Source organism: Neopelma chrysocephalum, unplaced genomic scaffold, assembly GCF_003984885.1.
Source record: "Neopelma chrysocephalum unplaced genomic scaffold, ASM398488v2 Primary Assembly neopelma1_68b, whole genome shotgun sequence".
In the NCBI taxonomy this organism is placed as follows: domain Eukaryota; kingdom Metazoa; phylum Chordata; class Aves; order Passeriformes; family Pipridae; genus Neopelma; species Neopelma chrysocephalum.
Window position 1 is genome coordinate 2,035,365 of NW_020897728.1, and position 19,436 is coordinate 2,054,800.

The 19,436-nt window shown below is 48.5% G+C and overlaps 1 protein-coding gene across 1 annotated transcript in view; it reads left to right on the top strand.

The window, feature by feature from the left end:
• The window catches only part of EDC4 (enhancer of mRNA decapping 4), a 28,687-nt gene extending 9,251 nt beyond the window's left edge, over positions 1 to 19,436 (top strand). Inside the window, exons 13-30 of the mRNA XM_027685303.1 lie at positions 238 to 418; positions 582 to 654; positions 1,080 to 1,171; positions 1,816 to 2,012; positions 2,740 to 2,828; positions 3,570 to 3,726; positions 4,843 to 5,306; positions 7,100 to 7,201; positions 8,172 to 8,324; positions 9,682 to 9,718; positions 10,523 to 10,703; positions 12,530 to 12,685; positions 13,409 to 13,524; positions 14,219 to 14,384; positions 15,521 to 15,707; positions 16,886 to 17,105; positions 17,807 to 17,970; positions 19,244 to 19,436. Of these exons, the coding sequence (XP_027541104.1) occupies positions 238 to 418; positions 582 to 654; positions 1,080 to 1,171; positions 1,816 to 2,012; positions 2,740 to 2,828; positions 3,570 to 3,726; positions 4,843 to 5,306; positions 7,100 to 7,201; positions 8,172 to 8,324; positions 9,682 to 9,718; positions 10,523 to 10,703; positions 12,530 to 12,685; positions 13,409 to 13,524; positions 14,219 to 14,384; positions 15,521 to 15,707; positions 16,886 to 17,105; positions 17,807 to 17,970; positions 19,244 to 19,436 (2,928 nt within the window). The remainder of the gene's footprint in view (positions 1 to 237; positions 419 to 581; positions 655 to 1,079; positions 1,172 to 1,815; positions 2,013 to 2,739; positions 2,829 to 3,569; positions 3,727 to 4,842; positions 5,307 to 7,099; positions 7,202 to 8,171; positions 8,325 to 9,681; positions 9,719 to 10,522; positions 10,704 to 12,529; positions 12,686 to 13,408; positions 13,525 to 14,218; positions 14,385 to 15,520; positions 15,708 to 16,885; positions 17,106 to 17,806; positions 17,971 to 19,243) is intronic.

Consider the following 19,436-nt stretch of genomic DNA (forward strand, 5'->3'; position numbering starts at 1 on the left):
TCACCCTCTGTAAAACTCTCATTTGGAGATACCTGTGCCTGGCACAGTAGGATTGAGTTCCTGATCAACATTGACTCAGATAAGAGTGTGGTTTCCTGGGTTCAAATTTCAACAGCCCAGGCTTTATTTCTCCCGTTATTTTCCTTGCTCCAAATCTAGTTCAGGTGCTTGGCTTTGGAGCCCTCACACCTACACTGCTCTGGAAGCCCAGTGACTTACCACTTCTGATTCTTCCAGGTCTTGTACGTGATGGAGCTGATGCAGAACCAAGAGGAGGGCAAGGCTTACTTCAGCTCCATCTCTGAGTTCCTCCTCACCCACCCAGTCCTGAGCTTTGGCATCCAGGCCGTGAGCCGCTGTCGGTTGAGGCACACGGAAGTGCTCCCAGCAGAGGAGGAGAACGACAACCTGAGTGTAGGTAAGTGGCAAAGAAAACTTGGTTTCTGTGTGATCAGGATTTCTTTGATAAAGAGAATCTGTGTCGTGCTGGTTGTCTGCTGCTTGTTCATCCTGCTGTGATGTTTTTGCAGTACTTTGTAGTTACCATCCAACTTCATGTTTTACCTTTGTCACCCTTCCAGAAGGTGCTCCGGGCACTGGGGCTGTTGAATCAGCAGCGGGTGTGCTGATCAAACTCTTCTGTGTGCACACCAAGTGAGTATGTGTGGCAGCTCCCATGGGCAGCTGTCTGTGGTTGTCCTAACCTTGCACTGACCTGAAGAAGTTGAACTTACTTAAATCCTTTTGCTCATAACAAAAGCTATTTGGACCCATAGAAACTTCTAGCTGCGGGGTGTATGGCCTTACCAGGAGGGAGCCCTGAATGGTGCTGTGGCAAACTGGTGTTTTTGTGACCATGAGTACACAGTGGCTTAAGAGTTGTGCTCATGTGCAAATCCTGGGAAAGGTCTCTCAAATACCCTGGGTGACACGGCTCAGTGAGGATCAGCTTCTGCTCCTTCTGTGGCAGGCAGAAAACACTGAAGCATTTTCCAAGGGAATCAGTTCAGTGAAGAGAAATCTTCAGAGGCTTCTCTTGATGATTCATAAGCTAATCAGAGATGCCTGTTTCTTTTCAGGGCCCTACAGGATGTGCAGATTAGATTCCAGCCTCTTCATAGCCCTGACACGAGTGCACCCATGCCTTCCCATGGCTCTCATGAAGAATTTGGTGAGCATGTGTGTTAAATTGGTCTTCAGTGTTGCTGAGCCTTTAAAGGTTGTTGGCAGGAGGCAGCAGAAGGGGAATTTTGTACTAGAGTGGTGTAATTGGATAAAGGGTTCTGAATATGGACTAGCAGTGAAGCAGGAAGTTGGTTAGATCCCAGTGTGAGTCTGGAGCTTGGGATATGTTAGGCCAGGAGTGCTAATGCTTTGTGCATGCTTGAGTTCACCTTCCTAGGTGATTTGGCACTTGTGCAAGAAACTTGAGGTTTGTCTCTTGTCAGGTGGAAGAGATTGGAGTGACAGCAGAGCTTTGGGAGTAGAGGGGGCTGGGCTGTCTGTGGTGTGCTCCTACAGCTCATTCACCATTCTGGGATGTGGCCATTAAACTGGGCTTGCATTTAGGGAAGAAAGGAAGCTTGGATATTTTATTATCAAAGCCTGATAAAATCCACTCTAGCATACAAAGAGTAAGCATAACACAGGATTTGCTTTGCCCTAAAAGCTTTGACTGGGATGTTGTGGGGTTTTTGCTTGTTCTTTTTGGAATCGAGCATGGCATGCAATGGCATAAGTTCATATTTTGTGGAATTAAAGCTTTAGTTTTGGGGGGAAGTTCCTGTAAATCGGTTTGTATCTCTCCCTTGGAAGCTTTTCCAGACCATATGGCTGATCTGAGCACGGAAGGGCTGGGATCTGAAAAAGAATCAGTGCACGGCTCTCAACCAGACCTGCGGCGCATCGCTGACCTGCCCGTGCCAGCAGATTTCCTTTCCCTCTCAAACGATGCCAAGCCCAAGCTGATGACTCCAGATGCATTCATGACACCAAGTACTTCTCTTCAACAGGTAACCAGAGATCAACACTGTTATGGTGGTGCAAGGGATGGGGGTGGATTTTGGTGCTTCTGGGCACTCTTTCTAGGCTGTAATGACTCTGGTAGGCTCTGCTGGCTGAATGCAGAGCACACAGGAAACTCTCTCTGCGTGTAACCAGACTGAGTAGAGGCATGTTGGCACATCTGAAATGCTAAGCTGGCCTAAGCTTGTGTTGTAAGTGCTGTGTTAAGGTGCAGAACTGCTGATGTAGCTGTGCTGTGTGGAAATAAGGGTTTGCTAAAAACTGTATCTAAGCTGGGAGACTGCTCTTACTGTTTACACATGTTGTTTGGGGTTATGATATAACTGTAATGGAAGAAAATATGCCTGCACATCCAATGGAAATGCACATCTGAAATGATCAGGTTTGGGGCTGTTCAGACTCGTGAGACCCCACGTGCAGTACCCCCACTCTCTGTCATAAGCCCTCTGCCTTGGCACTGGTGAGCTCACACCAGAATGCCACTTGGTTTGGGGAGAGCAATTCCACAATAAAAGCAGCCATGGTTCATGTGATGAGGATGTTTTGGGACTTGCCTTCAACCAGCACCTGAGCACCTTAGCAGCACAACTCATTTTTTTTTTCTGTACTCTCTTCACCAAAGATTCTTCAGGCGTTTTTCTGGAGCCAGCATTCTCAGGTTAAATTCTGCTGTTGGGCTCAGTCCCCTCCTGACCACTGTGTATTTCCTTGCAGATCACTGTCTCTCCAGGCAGCAGTGCCAGTTCCCTGACTGCAGTCACAGCCATGAGTAGCACTTCTGTCACGGATGCCTCTATGCCCAGGTAATTAGCACGTGTATTAAACAATCCATCTGCAGCTGAACCAGTCCAGGCCTTCAGGGTGGCACAGAGGAGATTGTAACCAAAGTTGGAAACTGGCCTGAGTCCCAACATCCCTATATGGGCAGCTGTTTGCATCCCTGATGCAGCTTGGAGCATGCCTGCTGTCATCCCAGGGGCCAGCAAGAGTGTGTCATGTGTGCCTCGTAGGGATTCTGTTATTGCATCTCAGTTTGGTTGCTTTACATGCTTCTCCCAACGGGCTCTCGTTGTTTACAGGTAAGAGAACACTGCAGCCACCAAGGAGAGGGAGAGAATTGGGACTGGTAGGAAAATCTTACCAGTGTCACAGTGGGTTGGGCTGCATAACAGGCAAGAACTTCAGTTCTAGGGGGCTGAGAAAAGGAGAGAGACCTATTCTGTAGGGTATTTTTTCTCCCTAAACTCTGTATTGTGTGCACTGAAGATACAACTGGTCCATTCTCTCACTGACTCCTCAATTTCTAAGATATTGCAATGCCCCTGTTTTGTTTTTTCTTTTTTTGTTTCCACCTGGTGTCTCTTTGGGCTCTGTGGGGCCCAGGAGATGCAGGTGCTCGTTGACAGGGAGGAGCTGATGGTGGTGGAAAGAGCAAGGGCTCCTCCCTCCATGGACCTGTGTATCCCATCTCCTCACCTGGAGTGTTTGATTCAGTTCTGTATCATTTGTTTGGCCTGCTTGATTTGTTGGTGTCTCTGTTTCAGCAGACCATCAGAAGACTTGGCTGTGAGCCCCAAGATGCAGCTGGACACCAGCCTCACGCTGAGCAGCAGTAGCAGCAGCCTCCAGACCAGTCCTAGGAGTCATTCAGTTCTTATCCCAGGCCTCCCTGACAAGCTAGCACCAAAGGCACCTGTTCCAGTAAGGCTCCAAATGCTGCTCCCTTCCTTCTCATGGGCCAAGGGACCTCTCTGTGTGCCTGTACAAGCTGCACTTGCTCAGCCTGAAGAAGAGAAGGCTCCAGGGAGGCCTCATTGTGACCTTCTGTGCTTAAAGGGGTTTATAAAAGAGATGAAGAGTGACTTTTTACACAGGCAGATAGTGATAGGAGAAGGGGCAGTGGTTTTGAACTAGAAGAGGGTAGATTTACATTAGGTCTTAGGAGTAAATTCTTTATTCAGAGGGTGGTGAGGCACTGGAACAGACTTCCCAGAGCAGTTGTGGCTGCCCCATCCCTGGAAGTGTTCCAGGCCAGGTTGGATGGGGATTTTAGCAGCCTGCTCTAATGGAAGGCATCCCTGGCTGTGGCAATGGGGTTGGGATGAGATAAGGTCCCTTCCAACCCAAACCTTTCTAGGATTCTATGAAATTACATTTATTTGGATATTAACAGGGACAGTGTCTGCCCTTTTGAAAACACAGCTGCTGGCACAGACCTGCAGCCCAGTTTACTTACCCACGTTGATAGAACTTGCCCTTGTGTAAGAACAGCATGTTTCTGACACTAGAGACAGCTCTAGCTTGTGCTGTCACTGTCACAGTAGCTGGACATGGTCAGCCTTTTTGTTAAGAGACAGTGCTACCTGGAAGGGTTTATTCCTTCTTGTTGGTCTGGTGAGTCTGAAATAGCCATTTCCTATCCCTGAATTTCCATTTCCAAGCGTTGTGTAAAATGGATCATGACCAAAGCTTGAAACTGAAATAAGTTTTCAGTCCAGGAGATGTTCAATGTTGAAACTAATTAAAATTTTGCATCACAAAGAAGGGATCCTGGAGCAGAGCAGGGAGGTGGAACTGGTGTTGCATTTTCTTTTGAAAGTGGGTTCAAACTAGCACAGGTTTAAGTATTGTTAGCCCAGCTGAGAGTCCATTACAAGTCCTGGGGCCTCTTTCTATCTGATGAAAGAGTGGGAGCCAGGGATCACATGAGGAAAGGATCCAGTGAGCTGATTCCAGAGGCGGTTGGTGTAAGGTACCAGGGGTTCTTGGGGTGCCCTTGCATTACCCTGAAGGCTCTTGTTTAATTTCTGTCTTCAGGTCGCTCCGGGAAACTCCTCTCTAGCGCTGGAATTGCAGGAAGTGGAGCCCTTGGTGGTGCCTCAGGCTTCTCCCACCCGCGAGCGCTCTCCGGACGTCATTTCCTCGGCTTCCACAGCCATGTCCCAGGATATCCCGGAGATCGCTTCCGAGACCCTGCAACGCAGCTTCGCGGCGGCTCCCTCGGGGCTCCCTGGGGAGGTGCTGGAGCCCAGTCACCACGCAGACAGCATGGCCTCCGCTGCCTCAGCCCTGCATTTGCTGTCTCCCAGGAACAGGCACAATTCCGAGCACAGCCACCACTCTTTGGACATGCCTCCAGTGGAGGTGGACAGACTGAACGCTCCATCGTTACTGGAGACTGCTTTAACTCAGGAAAACGCATCTTCTGACAGTGTTGTGAGCCAGCCATGGCCAGCAGCTCCTGACATAACCAGAGAAACCAGGAACAGCATGGCAGACAGGTAATTGGAAGGCATTGGAATGGCCTACCCAGAGAGGTGGTGGATTCACCATCCCTGGAGGTTTTTAAAAAGAGATTGGACGTGGCCCTTAGTGCCATGATATAGTAATTGGAGTTGGATCGGGGTTGGACTTGATGATCTTGGAGGTCTCTTCCAACCCTACCTATTCTATGATTCTATGATTCTATGATAATCCCTTGGGTTTGTGTGGCATAGGGCAATTTCTTTGCCCAATTGCCAGCTTGGTGAAAAGCTCTTATGTTGTGATTAATCCAGAACAGTTCTTCATCCCTCTTTCCCTTAAAGGATCTGATGAGTCAGCCCTCCTCTGTGCTTGGTCTGTATGCTGTGCCCTGAACTTCCTAGGCCAGCTCTAACCATTTTTGCTCACTGACACCTTTTGCAGCATAAATGCTCTCTGTTAAGAAGGTGGAAAGTCTACTTTATTGGCCTTCATGTTTGCCTGGAGACTTGAGATAGGATTTTTTTTTTCACTCTGGAAATCAAACTGGTACAAGCTAAATTCTGCCCCAGGTGATGCATTCCTGCAGGCTTTTGTTGAATCAACTGGCACATAACTGACAGGTTTGGTTATAGGTTAATTGTATATCTCTCTTCTAGGATTGGCTCTGTGCAGTTAGTGTTATAAATAAAGTACTTTAGCAGTCAGAAGGTGAATGTCAGTGTCTCCATGGAGCAGGAATGCAGAGTGGTGCAACATCACTTAGCCTGCTTACCAGGAACAGGCTGTTCTGCTGGAGCAGTGCTGGGATTCATTATAGAATTAGTGTCCATGTCTTGTAGTGGGATGGGAACAGCATCTAACATCTCCAGAGTGTCTAGGCCAGGGCTACATGCACATGACAGCCTGAAAATACTTTACTTTTGAGCAGGACTAGCAGGCTGTGAGGTCAGTGTTGTCCCTCAGGTAATCCTGGACTGTTCCCTGATCAGAATTGCAAGAGAAAGGTCTCACCTTGTGCCTCCATACCTGAGGATGCTGCTTCAGAAAACAGTCCCAACTCTAATGGCTCTGGGAGGACACCAAGATTGTGTCTGTACACAATGTTTTCACTTTTACTCATAATATGAACTTGAGAAAATACTTTTATAGGAATTTGCAACTCCCCTCAATCCCACTTTTTTTTTAATTCTTCAGGACTTCTCGTATCAGAATGTCAGATCAGCTGTCTCTGAGAGATTTTACAAGTGCTCACTTCTGTTTAAAGGTCATCCTGCAAGCTGGGTTCAGGCAGACCCAGCTTACAGCCTGAAAGCACTTGCAGTTTCCTTCCAAAAATGAAACTTGAAACTGGATCCACTCTTACAATTCTGTTTGTCTGCTAGAGCTGACTCATCAAATTCACACACTTTGTTAGACACTTGAAAGAACTGAGAAGCACTGATGATTTTTGCTCCAGTGATCAGTATTGCCTGAGGAAAAACAAACCCAAGATGATGCCATTCACAGAAATGTGCTGTGCTACCAGGTTTGGGTACTGGCCTACCTGTCTTGAATGAATGTCTGTTGGGAAGTTGTTCTTGGTTAGTGCTGGGTGCATAGCTGAGCTGCTTCCCCCTCTTAAGGCCACCAGCAAAGCACATGAAGAAGTTTGAATGTTTAGTGCCTCTAAACAACACCTGCTGCTTTCTGGATCTGTGAGATCGGTGTGCTGTTGTTTTTTGTTGCAGACTTTCTATCAGGATCTCTCATGAGACGTGGAGAGAGCAAATATCCAAGCTGAAAGAGACTATCATGATGGTGTTTTCCTTTTTATTTCTTCCCCCTCTAGCCCAAGGGATGAGGTTGAAGAAAAGCACAAGAGCTCTTCCTACCACCGACACAGCTACCACCTGCTGCAGCATGACAGCCAGGATGCCAGTGCAGAGCAAAGGTACCAGAGTGCTCAGCCCCCTCTCTCACCCTGCATGGACTCAGTTCAGGCTGCATTTGTGCTTCTGTCCCCAGCAAACCTTGACATGTGGGGTGAATGCCTCTGCTTTGTCTCCTGACTTAATGTGTGTGTGCAGCCCGGCTTCTGTAGAGTTCTGGTGACTTCAGCTGATCTCTGGGTTGGCCTCTGTGCACTCTCCAGTTTACTTCTGTAGGGAAGGGTTTGATTGTGTTGCTTCTAAAGAGCACGGACCAAGTTTGATTTAATTACCAGTAAAAACTTACTAAGGCATCAGTTTCCAAACACTGTGCCTTAGATAACATAGCAAGGGGGCCTCAGGAATTAGTTTCTTGCTTTTGACATCTTTCACGAGCCCCCCTAAAGCTCTGTGGGCATATTCTGTGTGCCTGACAAGCTCAGCCCTCTTTGACAGCTGAGGGTTCATTCGTAATCCACACTTTAATTCAGACTGAAATGTGCAGCCTGTATTGGAGAGCTGGTCAGCAGGTGAAGGTCTCCAAGGTACTGAGGATCACAGACTTCTTAGGCTCACCTGATTCTCCTCTGTTCCTGCAATGCTTTCTATGTTCAGTGCCTGTTGTCTGTAAAGCTGTAAGGATGTGCTGTGAGTGGGTTCCCTGCTAGGCCATCCTAGGGTTTGTGTGTGTGTGTGTGTGCAGCAAGGACAGGCATCGTTCCAGCCTGAGCCACGGCTGTCCCTCATGCAGGGACCCTTCAAGCCTTGCTGCACAGCACTCGAGCTCAACCTGAGCAGACCTGGATCAAAGCAGAGCAGCCTGTGCTGAGCTCTAGAGGTGTCTCTGTTCAAGATCAGGGTGGGGGTGTCCTTAGCTGTGTGACTCTGGCCGTGTGTGGATGAAGAGCCGCGTGTGCATCCCCTCACTCGGCGAAGGCAGCGCTGTCTGGTACTGCCAGTGATGGGTGTCCTCTCCCTGCTGTTCCCTCACAGTGACCATGATGATGAAGTTGCAAGCTTGGCTTCTACATCAGGTGGATTTGGTGCCAAAGCATCTGCGCAGAGGCTGCCTGTGAAGGACTGGAAAGTCAAGGCATCCCCCCGGGCTTCCCCGAAGCTAAAGCGGAAGGGCAAGAAGGATGACGGGTACGCTGGGCTGGCCAGAGTGCAGGTGGCTGTGGGGCAGCTGTGCAGGGCCACAACCTGTTGTAGCCATTATGGTCTGAGGCTGGGCACCAGCCAAGTGGTCCCAACCCTCAGCCCGCTGTGCAAAGGGCAGTAACTCCACAGAAAGTGTTGCTGGTTACTCCAACACTGCCACTGATTCCCACTCAGGGGCATGGGAATAAGTTCTGCACTGTCTTTCCAGCTGGGACTGAAAATCCAAAATATAGCCTGGGCTTCAGAAGAATGTGTGGGAAGTAAATTGGAAGTTGTGGGGGGACACTGGATTCTTTTGCTTGTTTCAGGGAAGGCTTCATTGGAACTGTGATGCTGGGAATATCACAGTGGCCTCCACTTCTAATTGGCTTCTGAACACTGGCACAGTGCCCTTGGTCAACAATATCATTTGTTACCTGCTTGCTGCTTTTGTGTGTTTCTAAACATGCTCATATCAATGTCCCGTAAGTGAAAATTGATGACTGGAAAGCTCTGCCCATGGCAGTTTAGACCAGATCTGTCTGAATTAGTGTGAGAAGAGCAGCAGAGCTCCTGCACAGGGCTCTCTCCTGTGTTCCCATAGCTCCATAATTTGGATCTCTAGCTGTGCAGATCACAACAAGGATGGGCTGTGGCATTAAGCTTCTGGCTGAGGTTCTGCACAGTGACACCCAGAAGTTCTTGGCTTCTAAAATTACTTTCATTTTCCTTGGTCCCATTAAAGTTGCTTAGTGAATGCTGCCTGGGAACCACAAATGTTTACTTTCCTTCACAGATCTGTGACTTTAATGGAGACATGCAGTGTTAGTGGATCAGTTCAATGTTTTTCTTTAGTCTGCTGCATAAGCTGGAGTGCATCACTAGGTTCTTCAGCTTGAGAGCAGGTATCACTCTAGATGATTTGAGGCTGATTAATTCTAGATTTTAACAAAGGTATACTTGTTTTTTCTTTGGTGTAAAATATAAGACCTTCAAAAGCTGTTTGGAAAGGTCTTCCCTGGCTTCATATTTAGACAAAATTGAAAAATCAGTGTGTATTGTTCTTTGTAACAGTCCTCATTAACAACTGGTTGAAGTCTTCTCCCTGCAAAGGGACCACTCTGTAAGGAACTTCTGAGTGTAAGGAATAGTTCAAATGATGGAGTCACAGTGCTGCAAGGGCTGGGATTTCATCACCTTCCCCTTGCTCTCCATGTTACACTAAGGCAAAACAGAAGTTTGAGCTGGAGTGTAAAATCTCAAGCAACCATAAAATGTGTGATCTGTTTTGGCAGAAGACTTGGATAATAAGAGAAGTTAATTGACATAGTTGGGTTACTACTCTTTCTCTTTTTATTTTCAGGGATGTGAACCAGTCACCAAGATCTTCTAACAACCAGGTGAGTCAGAGCTGCTCTGTGTGATGCTCCAGCTCTGTTTACTGTCTTACTAAAGACCTTAGAGAAAGTTCATCCCAGTTCCTTGAAAAGTACCGTGGGTCGTGCCCCAGCAGGTTGAGCTGGGGCTGCACTTGGGCTTGGCATTGCTCTGTGCTGACACACAGCAGAGGAGGAGCTGCTCTGTGCTCTACAGACTGATGACTTCCTTCTCACCTTTGCCTGTGCCTGCACTGGCAGCAACACAAGCTGTTCCCAAGCAAAGGAAGGGTTGCAGTCGGACTGGCCTGTACACATACCTGCCCTTGATGTGTGTGCCTCCTTTAGCTATTTTGAGCATGTGAAGAGACAGGAAACTATAGATTTATACTTCTCCAGTTGTTTGGTTATTCATAAGTAAGTGAAAGAGCTGAAGAAGTGCTCTAAGGAACCTCCTTATTGTCCTGATTGTACAACCCTTTCATAAGTGTTTGAGGTCGTTATTTCCATTTGGAGGCCTGAACACTCTCTCAGTAGCTGTCTAGAAGTGAATAAAATCTATTTTCTTTTGTGTTCTTTTAGATGCCAGAATTTTGAAGGGAGTCTTGAATCTGAACAGTTGATAGTCTAGGCAACCATTTATTAATTCCATGCAGGAACTTGGCTTTTTCAGTTTATGCCTTGGGACAAAAGTTCCTAGAAACAGGCTGGCCCTGGTTTCTGCATTATGTTCCAGTTCCAGGAACAGGGGTTGACTCAGTGTTGAGCAAAAAGCTCAACTGATCTCTGACCCTGTTGGAAATGAATGCTTGTCCTCCCCACGCTCAGGTGACAGCAGAGTTCCAGGATGAGCTGATGTGCATTCTGAGGAGCCAACAGCGGGAGCTCTCCGACCTGCGGCAGAACCAGATGGAGCTGCTGCAGAGACTCACCAACCACCTGGATGCCATTCAGAGCTCCCTCATGGGCCACATGGAGAGGGTGGTTGACTCCCAGCAGGAGCAGGAGCGTATCCTTGTTTGCAAATGGTGCATGGCAGCTGAGTGGAAGGCTGCAAGGCAGACTAGAGGCATGAGGAAGGCAAAGGAAGTTCAAGGATCTTGGGAGCGTGTGGCCATAGGTGCAATACGATTACCTTGCTGCAGTAGAACTATTTCAGTTCGTATCAGTCCCTTTCTAAGGGCAAGAAACTCAGAAATATAGCAAAGAAGAACTGACACTCCCTCCATTCCACTTAATCTTAGTTACCCATTAAACCATAAGTGCTGCAGTGCTGGTGTAGGCCAGAGGTGCACCTAATACATTATCTGAGCTCAGGCAGTGGCCAGTTGCACAAGAGTAATTATGGGATGATCCTTTCCTTCCTTTCCTCCTTAAGGCAAGTCAGTACTTGCACCAGAAATAGCATCTGACTGCCATACTGCATGGCTGGATATAGAATTGTCTTGTCTGCACACATTTGTACGTCTGGTAGTCTATGGGTCCCTTGTGTGTTTCTGTAAAGTATTTTCTTTTGGTGCCTTCAAACCTGGGATCCAATTATTTTTATTGTATTGTGAGTAGTCGGTGTCCTGTGCACCTTGTGCTGCACTGAATGTTCCCCAAACGAGCAGCTCTAGCCCATATCAGGTCTGACACCACTCTTAACTTCTATGACAGTAGTTTTCTGTATTAAATAGTTTTGGATTTTCCTTTTTTGACCATCAGGCTGATGTTCATAGATAGTTTAAATAGCTTTCTACTGAATTTCAGTGTCTAGAGCTGTACTGTAATACTAGAATAGTTTTTCCCTTTCTGCACAACTTCATGTCTGCACTGAGTTTTGTCAGCAATTGAATTGGCATTTCATTGTTTGTTTTGTAGGGGTTTATTTGTTTGTTTAAGCTGTATTTATGTGTTGGCTCCTTTAGAGAGCTTGGGTGCTTCATAAAGTATGAGTAGCCTGAAGCCTGGATCTGCTTCTATGCACTTACATCCACTAATTCCATCCTGTAGAAATATTTTTACCAGTTTGCTTTTTATGGATATTGGACTTGTACATTTCTGTAGTGTCCTGGTTTTGGCTCAGATGGAGTTAGTTTTCTTCACAGCAGCTCATATGTGTTAACTTTTGGATTTGTGACCCAAACAACATTGATAAAACACCGACGTTTTTCCTGTTGCTAAACCCTGTCAAGGCCTTTTCTGTGTCTCACACTGCTCCACCAGGGAGAGGCTCAGGATGGGCAGAAGTTGGGAGGAGACACATCCAGGACAGCTGACCCCACTGACCAAAGGGGTGTCCCACACCATAAGATGTTTGCTCAGCAGTAAAGGCTGGGGAAAAGGAGGAGGAAGAGGGGACGCTCAAAGTGATGGTGTTCATCTTCCCCAGTCACTGTTAGGCATGAGGCATTCCCTGCTTTCCTGGGGATGGCTGAACACCTGCTCACCGATGGGAAGTAGTGAATGAATTCCTTATTTTGCTTGGTTGGAATGTGCAGCTTTTGCTTTACCTCTTAAACTGTTTTTATCTTGACCCGTGAGCGAGCAGCTGTCCTGGGCTGAGCTGCCTACAGGGCAGCTAGGTTAACCCACAATAGGCAGGGAACACTAGTGTTGAGCTTCTTTTAGCTGTTTGAATTTTCTACCAGAGCTCTTCTCTCACTCTGATCATTTAAGAGCACCCTGTTTATAGGAACACATTTATTAGACCCCCTCTTTCACCAGAGCTGCAAGTTTGCTCTCACTGACTGAGCCCCAGGAGGTGAGGCTCCTGTACGTCTTTCTGGATAGGAGTGTTGTGGGTAGAGAGGAAATCCATTGTTTGTGCTCCTTAACATGTGTTCACCTTAGAGAGAAGATTAGACCGAGTGCTGACGGAGGGGCAGCAGCGCAATGGGCAGCTCCAGGAGCATCTGTCTCAGCAGCTCTCTCAGTCCCTGTCCACAGCTGTGTGTAACCGTCTGGAGAGGACCATTCGTGATGAGATGAAGAAGAGTGTGCCCCAGTGTGAGTGTTGGTGCCTGGGTTTGGAGGTGAATCCCTAGTTAGCTCCAGAGGGATGGAAAACACTCCGCCCAAGAGTTGGCACTATATGAGGTGGGAGTTGGGTTGCATGAAGAACAGTCACTGCACATCAAACTGTTGTGGGCCCCTCTGTAATCTGAGAAGAGGAGCTGTGGTTTAGAAGGAGTGTGAGACTCCCAGAGGGAATGCCTTTCCAGAGACTGTGGTCTGACCTTCCATTATAAATCCATAAAGCCTCTGGAGTCTGTTCAGTGGAGGAAGGTGAAAGAGACTGATGAGTGTGGAAATGTTGAGACTTGGCTGGAGCAAACTTCAGCTTGTCTTTGCCCTTCCTTGATGCACTGGCACCATCCATGTAAAGAAATGTTCCAAAAAATGCTGGTGGGAAAGCCTTCAGCCAGCAGCTGCCTGATGCAGGGCTACCTGCTATTCCAGACCAGGTCAGCTGTGACTTTGTCACACCAAGTCTTGAAATCCTTCAAGGCTGGAGATTCCATAGCCTCTCTGGTGACTTCCAGAACTGTGCCACCTTCCTAGCAAAAAGTTTTTCCAGATGTCCAACCTTAGCTTCCCAACCAAAGTTTGTGACCATTGTCTCTCACTGTGTTGTATCCATGAATGGTTTGATTCCATTTTCTTTTTTGGGTTTTGAAGTGTGACTTAAGGCTTAAAACTGCAACTTTGTCTTGTTTGTATTGTGTGTAGGCATTTCCAAGAGCATGGACCCTACTGTTAGCCAGCTGAGTAACACTGTTGCTGCCAAGCTCACTGCTGTTGAGGGGACACTGAAAGAGAGTATCACCAAGCTAGTGAAATCAAAGGTAAGGAGAACCAGACCAGCTTTTCCTGGGGACACTGAGTTGTCACCTGCCTGGGTAGCAACTTCTTCTACCTTTTTCCCTCACCTCTGTCTCCAGGTAATGCCAGTTTAGCTGCCAGTGGTCTCATTTCTCTGTCCTGGTCTCATTAGGAGAGCAAGCTTGTTGTATGCTCCCCTGCCTGCTTTGCTTCATTAACACATTTTTTCATTTACCAAATTGTTAATTTTCTACTAGAGCAGAGATTCTCACCACAGCAGTGGCTTTTAGGGCCAACTCAATCAGCCAGGTGCTGAAAGTTTGACTGTCTCCACTCTGTTCTCCATTTCTATGTTATTTAGAGAGCACAAGCTTCTTGCTTACCTTGGCAGGGAATGGTGGTTTGTGGGAGGGAAGAAGGGGAAGGGGAAAGGGGCTGTGCCTGACTGTGCCATCTTCCCTTGCTCTGCAGCAGAACTGCAGGGAAATGGTGATGTTCTTGGGCAGCCCTTCAGCAGGCAGATGTGGTCATGGTGTGGTCAGATGTGGTCATGGTGCAGCCTGGTCAGTGGGAAGAGCTGAGGGAACGCACACTCCTGAAACTGGGCTGTCCTTGTCTGGTGTGGGTGTATTGCAGGGACCTACAGTGTTTGTTCACATCCTTAATCTGCAGCAGGCTGCTGTTAATCTTCTGGCATCTTCTGTGTGTGCTTGTAAGAACCTTACAGACACTGTTGTGAGGGCGACGGCCGACACCCTGCAGGGCCCGATCCAGTCGGCGTACAGGGAAGCATTCCAGAGTGTTGTGCTGCCGGCCTTCGAGAAGAGCTGCCAGTCCATGTTCCAGCAAATCAATGACACCTTCAAGCAGGGCACACAGGAATGTGAGTGGGTTTTCTTCTTCGAGTTTCCTCTGCACAGTCTATTTGCATTAGTGTCTGGCAACACGTTGGCCTGAGGCCTTTGCCCATCCCTGTGCTCCATTTCACACTTGGGAAGCAGAAGCAGAAGTGAGGAGGTTTCTGTGGGTGGTGCTGTAGGAACAGAGATTCACCTCTGGTCTTTGTGGCCCATGTAGTGAAACATTTGGCCACGCTCTGTGAATCTGTGACTTCTGCTACTGAGTTGTAAAGCCCAGCTGTAGGATGACCCCATCCCGGTGTCAGGAAGATGACGAAGGGAGAGGGTAGCAGTCCTGCAGCTAGACCCTCATCTCACGGGGATAATGGATTGGAGAAGGCTAAGAGAACGGTACAGGGATGACCAGAGGTTAAATAGTGGCTGAACAGTGTAGACCTATTCAGACTGGAAACAAAAAGAATATACCCTTAAGTAAGAAAAGACTATACACTGATGCACTGGAGAAGATCTTTCCTGTTCTCAGGCTTGGGATCAAGGTCCTTGGCCTTCAGGGAGGCCAGGCAGGTATTACTCTGCAGAGTTGGTTTCTGAGGGGGCCTGAATGTGGCCAGTAACTTCTGTTGGCCATAGAGCTGCAGAGTGTCTCCAGCTGCTGTTTATATTGCATCCTCTTCCTCACAAGTCTCCCACAAGAAATAGAGTTTATGTTCTTCTCCCTTTTGATCATACCAGTTCATAAAGTACTTTCAAATACAGCTCTTTAATCTCTGCAGGCATGATTTCTTTTTTGTCAGGAATGTTCCTCCTCTTTCTTCATTAGCATTGAAGTAACGCAGATCACAATTCACACTGTGTATGAAATAAAACACCCTCACTCCCACCTTCATCTCCCCTGAACAAAGAACACCCGTAAAAATCTGTTGTAAGAGAACTCATGGCTTTGTTGCTGTGTTGTGTGATCCTACATGGTGGGGATTCTGGGAAAAGGGTTTCTAGGTTAGTGTAACACAGCCCAAAGCAAGGCTTGTGCGTTCTGCCCTCTCCTGTGCTCACACCGTGGCACAGGAATTGTTCCTGCTGCAGCACATGCAGGATTTCTGCCCTGATCATCTCCACAGGTTACAGATGGCACAGACATCTCCCCCTCTGCTTGTTGCAGATATCCAGCAGCTCGAGACTCACTTGAAGAACAAGAAGGTACGAGAACAGGAGGTCCGGGACCCGCTGCTGAATCAGCTTCGCCAGCTCATCAGCACCTTCCAGAGCACCACGGAGCAGCTGGCGTCCACCGTGGCAGCCAGTGTCCACGCCGAGGTGCAGCACCAGCTGCACATCATCGTGGGCAAGTAAGTTGGCAGCTGGGCTCGTGGAAGGAAGTGCTGGTGACAGGCACATGCACGTGTCACAAGCACCTCTCCCTGCTCCGTTGTGGAAACAGGCCGTTTGCCACGGGCCCTGTGGGGCTGCTTGTTGGCACGGTAAGGTAAAGCACGTGGGCTGGTGGAATTGTTGCCCACATGAGGTTTCTGACAACGAGCTGTAGAGCTGGGAGATCAGGGCCTGCTTTTCCAAAGGTTCTGTGTGCACATTGGAGGCACCCCAAAGCCCGCTCAAGTCTGAACACTTCCTGAAGATCAGTTCAGAAAAGTCTCTTGAAGGCTTTTCTTTACTCTGTGTCCTCAGGCATAGAGTTTCTGCAGGCTACTCTCTCTCCTCCCAACAGCTCTGCAGCAATTCGTGCTTGGCCCTCCTGGTTCCAGGATGTGATCCCAGTGGTGCCTCCAGCACGTTCATGCCCTGAGGCTGGTGGCAGGTTGCCAGGCGTTAAAATTGGGTGGTGGTCACCTGCAGGGCAGAACACCCCAATTCGAGGCCACTAGAACATATGTCAGAGCACACTGGGGTCGTCCATGCAGGCCAGAGTTGCCAGGAAGGCCACCTGAATAAATCCTGGTCTTGTTGCATGGGCTGTGCTTGCTCCCTGGCAGGTCCTGCAGTTCTACCTGCGGGACAGCAGGTTTGATGCCTTGTGCCCTTGTGGGGAAAGGTGTGACACACAGCAGCAGAGCCTGCACTGTGAACAGCTCTTCTGTGGAGAAGTCACCAGCACAGTGTGTGTTTTCATTCTAAAGGTGTCATCTGCACACTAGGAACTGCATCTGGTGGATCTGATGCAGGAACCTGGGCCCGTTCGGGGATGACCCCATGGCTTAGTCACCCTGCTTGTAAGCCAGAAACATTAAAGATTTAAAACGTGAAATGAGAGACTTAGTTCCCTGAAACATCACTTTCCTCTTGCACACAGTCCCAGCATCTTGCATGCACACCCTGGGACACGGTGGTGTTGGCCACAGAGTTCTGCTGCCTGTGCCTCAGAGTTACTTGTATGAACCCTTTGGGAGCCACACTACAAAAAGCAAACCAGCCTGTGCTTTCTCACTGGTACCAGCTTTGTGCAGTGTTGTCCCTCAGCTCTTCATTCTCCAAGATGCCCATGGGTTTTGTTCTGGTTTGGTTTTTTTAGCATGCAGGAGTCTATTTTGGCCCAGGTGCAGAGAGTGGTTAAAGGAGAAGTGAGCCTGGCTATGAAGGAGCAGCAGGCAGCTGTCACCTCCAGCATCGTGCAGGCGATGCGCTCGGCAGCCGGGACACCCATCCCCTCTACTCACTTGGATTTCCAGTCCCAGCAGACTCACATCCTTCAGCTGCTCCAGCAGGGACACCTCAACCAAGCTTTCCAGCAGGTACCTAGTTTTTCTGGCAGTTAGTCGCTGCTTGTTGGGGAATGGGGAGGAAAAGAGGCTCCATAAGGGTGGGTTATAGTCCCACTCAGCTTACAGAGGAGTTGACTGAAAAGACCTGTGGCAGTGGACTGCTTGAGTTGCTCTCATGCAGGTGGAGCCAGAGCCATGCAGGTTCCACAGTTTGGTAACAGTGAAGTTCCTTCATCCCTGTCCGTGCCCTGTCAGGACAGTGGCAGCACTCCAGTGAACCAACGTGTTTTGCCATCACGGTGGCACGTGGTGCACCCCTGAGGAGCAGCAGCTTCATGAGCCTCTCCAGGCAGATCTACCAGCTGGGGCCTGACCCTGCCTTTGCCTTTGGATATGTAGGCAGATGTGTTTGAGCTGCTGCAGGCAAACTCCTCTGTGAATGATAACACTGCCATGCCAGTGGGCTGACAGGGGCTGTGAGCATGGCCTTGCTCCATGCTGCTGACAGTAACCCACTCCCCTCTGTCTAGTTGTGCCCTGTTTGGCTTGGAACAGACACAGGTGTCCTTAGAGCATAGACCAGGAGCCTAAACATGGCCCTGCTGGCATGTACAGCACAGGAGCAGAGTTTGCTCCCAGAGGAGGGTGTTGAGCCATTTAGTGCCTCAGGGCTTAGTGTCCCTTATCTGCCTGTTGGTTCCTCTGCATTTCTAGCTGTGTCTTCCTTGCAGGCTCTAACAGCAGCTGATCTCAACCTGGTTCTGTATGTCTGTGAGACTGTGGATACTCAGCAAGTATTTGGACAGCATCCCTGCCCGCTGTCCCAGCCTGTGCTGCTCTCCCTCATCCAGCAGCTCTCCTCGGATTTGGGCACTCGTACAGAGCTGAAGTTGAAGTGAGTATGATCAGAGCATCGGGTTCTGTTTCTGGCACTGGCTTTAAATTCACTGCCTGGAAGTGAAAGGTGGTGCTTCAACAAAAGTTGGAGCTTCTGTAGCCTGTTACTGGCATGTTTACAACCAGGAACTTGGAAAAATATGCCAGCATTGCCACGGAAAGCTTTGCTGCCCAGAGGGAGTAGTGCAAGGAGTACCCAGCTGTAGGTGCCGGTACCTCCGGGATCACAGCCTGTAAATATTTGCAGTCTGTGCAGTGATCCCCTTTCCCCGAGGAATGATTCCTCTGGGGAGGCAAAAATAGGGATAGTGCCATGTTCCCTGGATGGTACAGTATCCAGAGCAGCTTTGCTCTGTCCTCAGTTCTTAACCTGTCACTGGACTTTGTGTTGGCAGTTTCTCGTCGTGACTCCCAGAAAGGCTCAGTGGGAGGTGGCAGCAGGAGCTACTCCAATAGTGTCTGGTAGATGTTCCAAGCAAAGCTTGTGTGACAAAATAGTGACTGTGCTGATACTTGCCATGAACATTTTTAGTGAGTGAGTCAAAACCCTGTTATCTGCCCTTAGAAACTAACTTGTTAAGGTTCCTACAGGGTTTGACATGGCTTGGATGGAAAAATGAGTTGAGTTAAAAACTTGATTTAATAGGGATAAAGCAAGCCAGAAAATTTGAAAAGAGCTTCAAGGTGCAGTCAAGTTGGTAACTGGGTCTAAAGCTGCTGCTGTGAGGTTTAAAGTGGCCTGTTAGTGGAAACCTTCTGCAGTGACCACATTGCCTTACTGAGGCTGTGGTTTGAAAGCTGATGGCTCTGAGCTTCAGAGAGGCTTCTTGGTAAAAGTCTTGCTCTTCCCCCACTTCTTCTTGGATAGACCTTAAAAATAACCCTACACGAACTGAGCCTTGCTGCTGAGGGGTTTTGCTGTCTAATGAGTGACTAATTCTGCATACACTGTAAAGGCATCAAAGAAAATATCTACTGAGAGCCACCTCCAGCACTGTGGGGAGTTCTTGCTGTTGCTCCTTCTTTGGTTCCAGCAGCCACGTTGTGTGGCAGGTGGGGCAGGCTGGGAGCTGTAGGCTGTCCTTAAATGTCAAGGAAGGGATAGGTGGACTCTGCTGTGAGTCAGGAAAATTTATTTCCTGACTGTTGAACATACTGCAAAGTTTGGGTGGGTGGGGAGCAGAACTGTGCATCTTCAGTGCTAAAATGAACCGAGTAGGGTTGGGATCGCTTGTTGGGTTTGGTTCTAACCTTTCTCTCTTCTCCTACAGCTACTTGGAGGACGCAGTGATGCACCTGGACCAAAGTGACCCCATCACCCGAGACCACATGGGGTCAGTCATGAACCAGGTGCGGCAGAAGCTCTTCCAGTTCCTCCAGGTGGAACCTCACAACCCTCTGGGCAAGTCTGCACGTCGCCTCATGATCATGCTCCAGGGCCTGGTCACCCCCAGCATGACCTAG